The sequence below is a fragment of the Rhipicephalus sanguineus genome, chromosome 7, assembly GCF_013339695.2.
Source record: "Rhipicephalus sanguineus isolate Rsan-2018 chromosome 7, BIME_Rsan_1.4, whole genome shotgun sequence".
In the NCBI taxonomy this organism is placed as follows: domain Eukaryota; kingdom Metazoa; phylum Arthropoda; class Arachnida; order Ixodida; family Ixodidae; genus Rhipicephalus; species Rhipicephalus sanguineus.
The window spans coordinates 124,579,846-124,592,373 of record NC_051182.1 but is presented as its reverse complement, the minus strand read 5'-3'; the positions used below and the strand labels follow the sequence as shown (position 1 = coordinate 124,592,373).

Genomic DNA, 12,528 nt, shown 5'->3' with positions numbered 1-12,528 from the left:
AGTGAGGCCATTTGTGGTGCTAAGCTCTGCACTAGCCAGAGCTGACCGAACGACAGTGACACACTGCAGACGGAGCCAAACGAATATAAGCGGTGCTAACGTAACCGATCCATAAAGCCACCATCATTTCCCTGGGTAATATGTTAATTTTCTACGCACTAGCTAATTAGAATTGATGGTTCACGTAACGCCAGAAAAGTGATTTTAAGGTACGCAACCCTTGACTTGGATCTTTTATCTGAATATTACAAAATAGCAAACACAAAGTGCCGCTTCCTAGAAGATCGAATGAGGTCAACTCAAAGGTAGCCGAATCCAGTTTTGATTCGGTAAATTTTTTTTTTTAATGTCAACTCAACGAGAAGACTGCGTGTCCACCACCCCTCGGTCCCGTCTAACTTACCACAATTAAAGAATAATGTACGAAACAATCCAAGAGAGAGATGAAGAGGAAGGACGGGAAGTTAACCAGCTATTAGAATACGGTTTGCTACCCTGGGCTGGTGTGGGGAAATAGCGGTCGGAAAGAGGTCAAAGAAATAGAGTGAAAAATACACACAGTCGAAAAAAAAAACACAAACAGGAAGGGTTTTCTCATTACAGTCGTTCAGAAATGTGGGTGGATCGCGAGACTCGCAGTAGCGCTTGTAGGGCCTTCATCTGGGTCGTTGTGTCATGTCAATGGCGTAGGATTCTTCCTTTCGACATAGGTCGGTCGTCTAACTTGTAGAGCCTGTGGGAAAGGGTAGTCCCTGTACACTGTACTGCGGGCTAAAACCAACGGAAATTTCTTCGCGTAACTGGGTTTCAATGCTACGGCCTGACGCTCAGATGCCGAATGTTTTGCCCGCTGGGCTAAACGCCAACACTTGCCACTGCGTATATATCCGAAGCATACGAATGCTTTGTACCCGGGGTGCAAAACTGATGCAAAACGAAAACACTTTCTATGGTGATGTGTTGGAATTTTGTGGTGGAGTAATGAAAAGCCTCCTCTAGCACAAATTGTAAAGCCGACATAGAAGATTGTACTAATCGGTAAAATTCCTACTTGGTGTTAACTTATTGCAAAAGGCGCGTTTCAATTGGTCTCAGGATTCGCCGGCCATGGGGACGTTGCGGTCGCTAGAGAGATGATTAAAGGAGCCATGCCGATGCCGCCTGAAAGCTACGCTCCAGGGAAAGCTGCAGTCCACAACAAAAATAGGCATACACACAGGCTCTACAGTTAGACGACCGACCTATGTCGAAAGGGAGAATCCTACGCCATTGACATGACACAACGACCCAGATGAAGCGCTACTGCGAGTCTCGCGATCCACCCACATTTCTGAACGACTGTAATGAGAAACTGAATGCGATCCGACGTGGATTTCGTTTCTTAGGTTTTAATATGCGTTTCTCAAAAACATATAGCTGTTTTGGGACATAAGATTAAAACGAAAGCGCACAAGCCCCCCTATGCATTCGCCTCAGATGACTCGAAGGCGAAATACCTTTTCTACTTTTCCTGCTCGGTGGATGTATTGATCGTACCCGTCCCCCTTCCAAAAGTTTTCAACACCTAGCGGGGTTTGCACTGCCTCCATGACCCGACGCATTGCAAGCTACCTGAAACTTCCGTGTTTGTCATGTCCTGTGATTACGTGAGCATGTGACGTCACGCAATGTGTCGCCATGATGACGTCACAAGACCTGGCGATTTGTGACGCCATTATGATGTCATGCGGGCACGTCATCGCTCGGTGATGACATTTCGCTTCATATGTGTTGACGGCGCCGACGCCGGCGGTCAATTTTGACGCTCCATGAGGCATATAAGGCTTTCGTCTTAAGTGTATTATTGTTAATATCATTAGGTTTTTACGGAAGTCTAACGATAGGAGGTTCTAACGAATACTACGCAATCTACTGTCGCAGAACTTTTATTATTGGTAAGCGATTCGTAATGCTATGCACTAAACCAACGCCTCCTCTATTTTTTCAGTGCCAGCCAGATGCGCTCGATCCGGCCGTTCACCACCCTCTCCTATCCACCTTTCTTTCTCTCCCCCGTGGGCTAGCTTTCGCGCCTGCTTTGCGTTCATGGGGGAGAGGACCCTTTAGGCGATGCCTCATGACGGATATAAGACGCGGTATTTTTTCGTTCAGTTCTTTTCAGATCCGTGAGGCAGTGTCTTGCGTCCCTCACGATGCTACATTGGCTCTTACGTTGACTCTCTAAGCTCTCTGAGAGACGCGGTGTTCTGAGATGGCGCGTCTCCGTTCATGGAGCTATGCGGGCTACCAACGGGTACGCGTCATTGTAAAGCTGCTGCATGCGCTGGCTTTAAATATGCCACACGAGCGCTGCGAGGCACCGACGGCATTTCTTTGAGCGACAAAGGAAGGAGTATGAAAGAACAAATTGACAGACGCATGATATAGGAGAGGGACGGTGCGTTTGCCGCAGCTCCATGGGAACACGCTCAGACGCTCGTGTGACGCAAGCAGTTGTACCCTTTACGTGGTGTCGCACCACGAACACTCCCTGAAGTATATAAGGTGGACCAGCGGTTCCCATTGAGGAGCGAGCGTTTGCAGTGGCACTGAAAAAACAGAGGAGGCGTTGAATGAACCATGGGCTTAGCTGTCCTAATGATCAACCCTTCCTGGATAATACTGTCTATAGAGGCGAAAGCATTTGCACGTTGCTAACAAAAGCTATCTAGAATACCACTACTATTTCTCAGGGTATAGCGCTAATTTTATTCACATTAGCCCATTAGCACTGTCGATTCACGCAACGCCGAACGATTGCTTTTAACGCACGTTCTCCTTTATTTGCATCCTTTATGTGAATATGTCAAAATAATAAGTATTCAGCACCAGTACCTATAAGTTTGAAAAGAAGTCAATTCAAATGTGGCCAGGACAACAATTTTGATTCAGTAACCATTCCGGTGTTGACTTAACGGTCAGCTACCACTGATCCAACAAGCTAAACGAATCGCCCGTGCCAGTGAGGTTTTGGAATAGGGGCACCAATCTACCGGACAAACTTCGTTTGATGGCGATACCAATTATATGGACACTGTCGACGGCTTTTAGGGGCGAACAAAGGGAATTTTTATTGACAAGTAACTCTTCACATGGTTACACATAACAGGGTCGCCTGGACACCTTGTAACTTATACTAACACAGCGCCCGAACTGAAGGGCAGGAAACGCGTGAACATAGGGTGAGCAAGAAGCGGGAGCCGTACAACGGTGGTAAGACACTCGCGACATCATTATACAAAGTTTGTTCAATATGCATTTTGAAATGCCTATACATTCAGATTATTCATAAAAACTATGTACATTCAGATTGAATTTGTGTTCATTCACTACATAAGCATACGCCGTCAGGGTAAATCGGGGCCTGGGTGTGCACCCATAACTCCAGGCACGCGGGGGGATGGGGGGGGGGGGGGGGGTTAGCGCGCCACTGCGCTCCTTGAGTCCCGCTAGCGAGCCCTTAAAGGCGGCGGAGGGGGGGGGGGGGTAGAGGGTGATCGTTCCCGGCCGCTCCGGGGCGGGAATAATACTAAAAGGATAAACTGGTATCATTAGGCTTCTGGGGCTCCCACCCGTCTGACTTGAGGGGGGAGTAGAAGTGGGTGAGTTAAAATTGGGATTTGCAGCTTGCCTTGCCGCATCAAAAAAAACCATGTGTGCCAGCGGCGGAGAAACTTCTCCTCGCCGCTGGACTCAAGTTGTTCCGAGAGATGTCGCCAGATCATCTCTCGAACACGGGACAAGGTTGGGTAGGCCGCTCTCGTAGGTTTCCGCCTCGCCTCGGCTAAGCAGCGGCGTTTCCAAATGGAGAACCAGGTGCACATCACGACCAGTTTGGCGAACGCGCCCTTGTTCCTGTTGAGCGCCGGAGGGGGGTGGATTTTGAAGTCCCTTGCTACGAGTCGCCAAACAGGCTTGGCTGCGGGGCACTCCATCAGGGCGTGCGCCAGCGTTTCGTCGGCCCGGCAGTTCGGGCAGCGGGGCGACGGCACTATACCGAACTTGTGAAGCCGCTGACGGGTTGGTAACACCCCCCAGTTTTTACGCCACGCGAAGTCCTGCGCCAACCTGGGTGTTCCTCGCCCGTCCTTGGACGCTTTCTTTTTCCATTTGCGAGACATCTGCCTCTCTTCATCGCTTATCTGGTGTCTCGCGACCTCCTCCGCGATGAGGGCAGGCGGGACTTCGTCCACGTCGCAGTCGGGGGCCTCCCTTTGGAGCATCCGCATCGTGTTCGCGGCTGCCTTGTAGAAAGGCGAGGGCGTCTCCGCGAGAGGGCCAAGTGGTCGGTCGGCGTCGAGGAAGGCTGCGCTCGTACTGCTCCAGTAGCGCATGAGGCCTCTCCCCACATAGTCTCCCCACAGAGCGAAAGAGGGCTCTAGCCGTTTTTAGAGCGAGGACTTTGCTGATCGTTAGTGCGTGAGTGAGGCCGAGGCCGCCTTCGCTTTCTGGGAGTTGCAGGAGAGTGCGTCGCACGGGTGCTGGCTTGCCCTCCCATAGGAAAGACCCGAGCATTTTTGTCACCTGTGAAGCCGTTTTGGTGGGCATAACTGCTATCCTGCTAGCGTAGTAAGCGAAGGTGCAGATGGTGGTCTTCGCAGCCACGGCCTTCTCACGAAGTGTGAGGTCCTTGAAGCTGAGACGCGCAATTGCCGCTCGTGCTCGTTCTATTGCCCGCTTCCACGTTGTCTCTGCGACGCCGCCACAGCAGAAGTATATGCCCAGCACCTTGACCACGTCTACGATTTCGAGATCGCCCAGGGTTTCGTGAGGGAACTTGCCAAACAGTAGTGCCTTGCATTTTCCCCTGTTCAGTTCCGCGCCCGAGACCTCCGCATAGGATGCGAACGTTATCCAGAACTTCTGGAGGCTTGCAGGGTCCCTGACGTACAAGGAAACGTCATCAGCGTAGGCCATTACCTTGACCTCGCCCTCACCAGTCAGGGGAAAGCCTCTGATATGCTCGTTTTGCTCGATGTTTCTTATGAGTGGCTCGAGCGAGAGAATGAAGAGGGTGGGTCCCAGCGGGTACCCCTGACGGATCCCTCTTTCATAGGCGAAGTTGTGTGTTGGGTTGCCGTTCACAACCACGTGACACGTCAAGTTGCTGTATAGGGACGAAATGAGGTCGACGAAGCTTGCCGGAAACCCAAAGTGGCGTAAAACTTCGAGCAAGTATCGATGCCTGACCCGGTCGAAAGCCTTCGCCTGGTCTAGGGAAACAAAGGCTCCCGAGAGGGACTTCGCTGTCATATACTCGAATACGTCCCTTGTTGCGGTCAAGTTAGCGTACATGGAACGTCCTGGAACCGCACAAGCCTGCTGGGGGGAGATGATGTTTGGCAGGAGGAGTTTCAGGCGTGAGTTTAGCAAGGAAGCTACAATCTTGTAGTCGACGTTTAACAATGAAATGGGCCGCCACGCCGACGGCTCCTCCTGCGGGGCTCCTTCTTTCAGCAGCAGTGCAATTCTCCCTTCTCCAAATGACTTTGGCTTTGTTTGGCGCGTGACCACCATGTTGATCATTTCCAAGAGAGGGCCCTCAAGCTCATAAAAAAAGGTCGCGTAGAAGTTGGCGGTTAGGCCGTCAGTGCCAGGGGCGGAGTTGGGGGGCATACTTTTGATGGTGGTAAATACTTCCTCAGCAGGCACTTCGCTGTCAAGCAGTGCGACTTCCTCCTCGCTCAGACGCACGAGGTTCCGGCAGACCTCTTCTGTGCTCCGCATGCCACCCGGTCCGCCGTCTGGTTCCGCGCTCCGGAATACGGCCGCGAAGTGATCTCGGAAGATCTCGGTAATCTCGTCCGGATTGGTTGCGAGTGAGCCGTCCGGACGTTTCGCGCGAGTGATGCGTACGCTGCCGTTGCCGCATACCTCGTTAAGATACTCATCAGCCTGGTTGGGTGCCTTGCCCCCCCCCCCCCCGGCGGTCTATCCGCTCGCTGTTGTAATAATCGGATGTACTCGGCTTCCAACGTGATGAGGTAATTCTGCATGCACAGCGTAAGTGTCTCAGCCCCTTTGACGATTCTAATCCTGCGTAACGTCTCATTTATCCTGGCCGTGATACGCCGCTTTCTCTCCCTGCCTTCTTCTTGCAGGATTGCCTTCCACTCCACCTTTAAGGCGTCCCAGGTGCGTGGGGTCATGCCCGGCGCAGTCGCCACAGATGCCCGCAGTCGCTTTCTAATACGCTCGACGCTTTCCTCATCTTGTAACAAGGCCGCGTCGAGGCGCCAGCCCTGGTCGCTTCTGCTGGCTCCGGGGGACCCGCTCAGCGTGGTTGCGAGCGGGAGGTGATCTGATCTGCTTGCTAGATCGGCGGGGGGAGAGAGGACCTCGCACGCGACCACCGAAGGGAGAAGGAAGTCGGGCAGGTAGGTCCGATCTAGTCTGCTCGCTGATAGCTGGGAGGTGCGTGTCGGGACGAAAACATCGCCGCGCGTGTGCAACCAGGCGTCCGTCAGGCTGAAGTGCGGCAAAACCTTCCTGAGTTCTCTGGCGTGATAAGTGGACCCGCCTCGGCCCGGCCCCCTCACGTCCCGCTGCGAGTCGATGACGCAGTTAAAATCGCCCAGAATTACGTGTGGGAGAGGCTCCGAGAGGTACGCGCGTAACGCTTGAAAAAAAGGATTGGTGTCAGCCCTCTTTGCCGGGGCGTAAACGTTCACGAAACGACATCGCTTCCCATTTATGAAGAGGTCTAGCAGGAGTGTTCTGCCGTTCACGCCGAAGGTGCAGAACGCCTTGTGACGGTAACGACCTGAAACAAAAATGACTCCAACGCCGCAAGCCCGCGAATTTGTTAAAGAGAAAAAGGCGTCTACCTGAAACTCGCGTCGGAAGCTAGAGACGTCCAGGGGGGAACGGAAGTTAGTTTCCTGGATGAACAGGATATCGATGCCATGGGCCTGAGCGAAAGCTAGGATATCCCTTTGTTTGGCCTTGTCCCGGAAGCCTCTGATGTTCCATGTTGCGAACGTAAAAAGCGACATATCCTGAGGGGCCGCGGCGGAAAAAAAAGGGGGGAGGGGGGCGAGCGGGCCGACCGGTCGCGGAGCCCAGTTAACGTTTCTCGCCGGCACCCGGCGGTGGATGCCCTTTCCCCGAAGGGGGTGTACCCAGCTTCTGGGACTTGGCGGTAGAAGGCGCGTCACTGTCGCTGCTGAGGTCGTGTGTTTTAGAGCGGCGGTGCTTGTTGTCAAGGCTCGGGGGGTGGCTCGACTCAGCGGTGGCTGCCATGGTGTCTCCTCTTAGTGGGGACCTTGAGCGCGAACGGTCGCGCCTCACGAGGCCTGATTGTGCCATGGGTGTGGCAGCGGGAGTAGGGTCTCCTGAAGTTGGGCCAGGTGTCTGCGTCACGGCGGGGGGTAACGGACCCGGAGGGGGGTGCTCAGAGTCAGATAGTGGGTAGTAGCCGCGGCTCACAATGGGCGCTTCGTCCAGATTGGGTGGGGCGGTTGTCGCAGCCGCGAGCGGCGGGAAGTTGACGTCATCAAGGCCCGGGGGGGTCGCCGCGTTGTCGGATGGGGCGTGCTCGTCTTCGGGGAGTTCTTGCTCCGAGCTCGGTGCCTGCGAAATGTCCCAAGAATCACGCGTGGATTCCGGGGAGCCGGATTCGAGGCCACTTGATTAATCCCTGTCGCCTTCGGAGCTTGACATACTCGTCTCGTCATTGGTTTCAGCACCAGCGGCCGGAGGTGAGGGGGACGTGGGGGAGAGGCGGATGTCGTTTCTCTCCTGTGTAGCCTGGATCACCTCGGAATCGGGAGCGTTCATTGGCATAAGGGGGCGTGGCCTCGGCCTCAGCACTTGTAGCCCCGACGACGACGACGCGGCCGTGAGAGACCGCGGGCTACCTGGTTGTGTAGCGCTTGTGGTGGTCCTCGTCTCGGACGGGAAGCCACGCGCCGCGGCAACGTAAGAGCGCTTACGGAAGCACTCGCGCGTGCCGTGCCTCCCGCCACACCGTTTGCACTCTTCCACACACCCCTCGGTTTCATGGCCGAAGACCCCGCAACGCTTGCAGTACACGGCGGTACAGGCTGATGCCATGTGCCCCTGCTGCACCTAGCGCACACTCGGCGCATACCCCGGTATTCGCACATAACGCGGTGCCCGGCAATAGTGCTGAAATTAGGGACCGGTCTGCTCATCTCAATTCGCACTACCCGAACACCGTTGAGTTTGTTTTGTCTGTTTGCGACAGTAGCAAATGAGACGCTTTTCACTTTGCCGTACTGGGCAAGGGCATTAGCTAGCACCTCATCGGGCAGGTAGGCGGGAAACCGGTAAACATTCACAAAGGTAACCGGGGGACCGACGGCTTCGACAGCGACGTGCTCGCGGTTTATTTTAAAGCCTTCAGCAACCATTAACTTCGTAGCTTGGCTGGCGTTCCTGGTACACACGAGGAACTTAGAGCCCCCCATGTGCTGCAGCACTAGTACGCTGTTGTCGCCTGCGGTCTCCTCAACAACATCAATTACATCGTCAATTGACACATCCCCCTTCAGGGGCATTAAACAAAAAACAATTCTCCCTCACTGGGAGGTTACTTGAAGCTGCCATTTCGGTGGGTGTTGCCACGTGTCGCGCTGGCGGGCCGCCGGCGAGACTGGGGGGCGTATCTGGTGGGTCAGGTTACGTGCAGTTCCTCTGCACCCTCGTAGGCGGGGCGGCTCAGCCGAGGCAGGCGCCGCACGGAAGCAGGTGGTACCAGGGAGGGCAGCAGGGGACTCCGGGACAGCAGGTGCGGACCGGGATCCTGATGCTTCCTGGCATAGGGGTGGTGGTGGGTCTCCGGGCTGCTAGGCCCGGAAGCTGGAGGCGGTGGTCGCGCGCGCGGGGCGGCGGTGCCACGAGAACTCTCTTTCTCCCTTGAGTAGAACCCGGGGTGGGGTCGGTGTAACGTGACCCCGGGTCCGGCTTGGTGACTCGCGCGAGAAAACGGCCGAGAAGCGATCGGGCGAAGCTCCTTAAAGCGGCACCCGTTCGTCCCCGTCGTAGTGCTTAACCAGTCTTAACGCTAGTACCATATCATGACCTCCAAGGTGGTGCCGGTGGGAGATTTCTCCTGTGCGTTGTTGAACAATGAAAAATTCGCAGCATGCGCGTTAAGTAAAAGCCGAATTCTTCTGTCTCTCATTCCCCATTAGCAGCCATTGGCATGTTCCAGTAGGAAACGTTAGTAGAAGTAGAAGTGTAAGTGTTAGCTAAAAGCCGACTTCTTCTGTCTCTCATTCCCATTACCAGCCATTGTTTACCTCCAAGGTAGGCCTGGTGAGATTTCTCCTGTGCGTGATTAAAGAAAAAAAATTTTTTGTTCAAAACGCCGTGGATTGATGAAATAAACCAACGAAAGACGCCAGATGTTTTCTAAAAGCAAAACGAAAAGACGCCAGTTGTTTCTAAAGCAAAACGAAAAGACGCCAGCTGCTTAACGAAAGACGCCAGATGTTTTCTAAAGCAATGGTTTTCTAAACAATGAAAATTCACAGCGTACATGTAAAATTAAAGTGAGCTGCAAGTCGTCATAACTCTCATCGAACCTTTAGTATAAACGCGCCCAATCTCACGTCGGTGATGATGTGCTGGGCAGAATTCACGGAAGATTCACGGTTTACCGATGAACCTCCGCAGCTTTGCCCACTCATCATCATTCACTCCGTGGATATGCTGTGAATTTTTTTGCCGTCGGCGTCGCCATCGCCATCGCCGTAATGTTTTGAATAAAGTCCAAATCTATAACATCCCACCACCCATTGTATGTTATGGCCGCGGGTGAAAGAGCGCGAGCGGGGGCGACGAACGCGGCTGAAGCAGAGATCAAACGAACCGTCCCATCTCCGTCGCTCGGAGGCTTCCCGTCGGTTGGAACTGAAGCCCACCTTGAAGGAGCATGTAGGCACGCGGGGGTGGGGGGTGGGTGGGAGGTGTCACTCGAGCAGAAGTTGTAAAGTTTGATTAGAAGGGTGTGGTTGCGATCGCTGGCGCACGGGCTATCTCGGCAGACATGAGCGGACGTCTCATATACCCTTCTACGTGCTGTGCTCTCAACGCGAATGGACTGTGCAACATCAGCTTCTATCCCTGGAGCGGTCGTATTCTCTCTCACCAAGATTTCGTTAACTCACGCGAGACTGGATCTAAAACAGTTAGCACCCAGCCTTAATTCGTGTAAAATTACAGTTTGTTGCCATGGTGTTCATTGCTTTGCCCTTGTTGTGAAACTGATTTTTTCACTTCCATATTCCCTGCGGTGCATTGAGGTAGGAGCTTATTCGGTTTCTGTACAAATAAAGTTTTTAACAGCGGATCTGTTTAAGCCGGCCGTTAGTTTGTGCATAGCGAACCGAAAACTATCCTCATCATGAACCAGCGCGCACTCTCGTCGTCCTCTTCTTCGTCTTCTTCTCCACTTCCAAAAACATGCGCCGGTTTGTCCGGCGTGGGATGCATTAACTGCGGTTGGCGAGAGAACGAGTACAGAGAGAGAGGAAAAGAGAGAGATAATAGGAAAACGAAAGAGAAATGGACAGGAAGAGAGGGAAGAAAGAAAGAAAGAGATAGAGAGAGAAAGAAATATACACAGAGAGAACTATATCGAAAGAAACAGACACAAAAACAAGGTGGACAAAAGGGAGAGCAAAACAGAAAGGTAAAGAACGGCAGAAAGTGAAAGAAAGAAACAGAAAGAAATAGAGAGAGAGAAAGAAAGGTCGAAAGAAAGGGGAAGCGAGAAATAGAGGGGGAGAAAGAGAAAGAAAGATAGAAATAGAGAGAAAGAGAAATAAATAGATAAAGAGCGAAAAACAGAAATAGAAATAAAGAGAGCCAAAAAAGAGGAATTACCAAGAAAAAAATAAACAGCAACAAGGCAGGCTGCCCAGCTCCGCACTTCGCTCAGGCTTGACGCCACTGGTGCGAAGATGTCTTCATTTATTTTCTACTGCTACTACTCTTACTACTACTACGACGACTACTGCTACTCTTACTACTACTACGACTACTACTACTACCCTTACTATTACTACTACTACTACTCTTACTACTACTACTACTACTACTACTACTACTACTACTACTACTACTACTACTACTACTACTACTACTATTACAACAACTACTACTACTACTACTCCAAGAGAAAATTACATTTCCTTCCATCTATACGTCCTATAGTCGTGTTAGACGAATCCCTATTGTGAAAGAATTTACAAAACAACAGAATTTCTTGGTGCAGCTTGGTTTCAATCCTAAAGCCCCACGCTCAGAAGTTGAATGTCTTGCCCACTGGGCTAAACACCAAGACTCTTGCAACTGTGAATACTACTGAACCAAAGTCTACAGTAATGGAAGTACAGTAATGACAATACAATTTAAAAATTATATTTGTGTGGACTGAGTCACCTATTAAACTGCCTCGGTGGCTTGGAATTTTTTTAGTGTGAGCAATTACTTCGGGGAAGCAATTCGAAGCATTTACTCAATTTGATTCGCCAAATACTTTTCGCATAGCATGCTGGCTTTCCTTACAGCATCGAAATATGACCGACAATGGAAAGAAAGGTAACGAAAGACAAGCCAATCTCCGCGCCAATCTTCAAGCGTGGAGAATCTGAACAAAGAACACTGTGTTTTGAATGTATATGTGTCGCGAGGAAAGTGTAAATGAGTTGTGCTCGAACGATGACCTTTTGTAAAATGTAAATATAGGATGGAAGCTGCACATGCGTAACTGTCAAGCACTATCTGAAGATCCATGTTTCAATCTTGGATAGACTCCACTTACGGGTTAAAGTGATTCACCCACCTTTGCTGCACGGTGCGGGGTAGCATGAGGGTGGGACGGGGAGTACCTGCTCGGAAAACCAAAATGTACTCTCCCTTGTCCATGACTTTGTGATGTTCCCAGAACACTGTCATTGAATCAGAGGTGGTCGTTTCCAGGGCCTGGTGCATGGTTTGGTACTTGTTTCGGAGGCTCTCAAAGTGTTTCTTTTGCACAGCGATGGCGAAATGTAAAGTAGGTAGAGTAGAGCCTTGTATCCATGGCACACACCCACGCTAGCCAAGAACCGGGTAGTTTTAATGAAAACTCTTAAATTATGTCAGAGCGCCTGTGACGAACGCACGTATTCATCTTTGCTTGCACAGTTCCTGTGGCACATACTTCGATTTCGTTGGACGCGGTAGTGGGGCTTGCCCGAATCCTGTGGTACGTACTCGCTCGCGCGGTTACGCTACCGACGGCGACGCCACTCAACACTGGGACGGGTGCCTAAGAGCTACGATCTAAAAGTAATAGTGATATAATTTTATTATGTTCCGCCAGCTGTAATTCTCGATGGATGGATGGATGGATGCGAAACTTTATTGTAAGTCCTGAGGTGCACGACTCAACGCGCAGCGGGCCGCTTCTCGATGTAGTTTCATTACTCTTTAGGAGTAATTTTACATTCTCGGAAAGGAGCCCATGTTCTGTCA

The 12,528-nt window shown here is 51.8% G+C and overlaps 1 protein-coding gene across 1 annotated transcript; it reads right to left on the bottom strand.

Annotated features, from left to right (window-relative positions):
- Window positions 1–7,104: 7,104 nt before the first annotated feature.
- On the bottom strand, window positions 7,105–12,003 carry LOC119398982 (basic proline-rich protein). Its single transcript, XM_037665797.1, has 3 exons — window positions 11,855–12,003; window positions 8,687–8,918; window positions 7,105–7,611 (listed from the first exon to the last, which is right to left on the bottom strand). Exons 1-3 carry the CDS (start codon window positions 12,001–12,003, stop codon window positions 7,105–7,107), a joined length of 888 nt encoding a protein of 295 aa, XP_037521725.1.
- Between the last annotated feature and the right edge of the window lie 525 nt (window positions 12,004–12,528).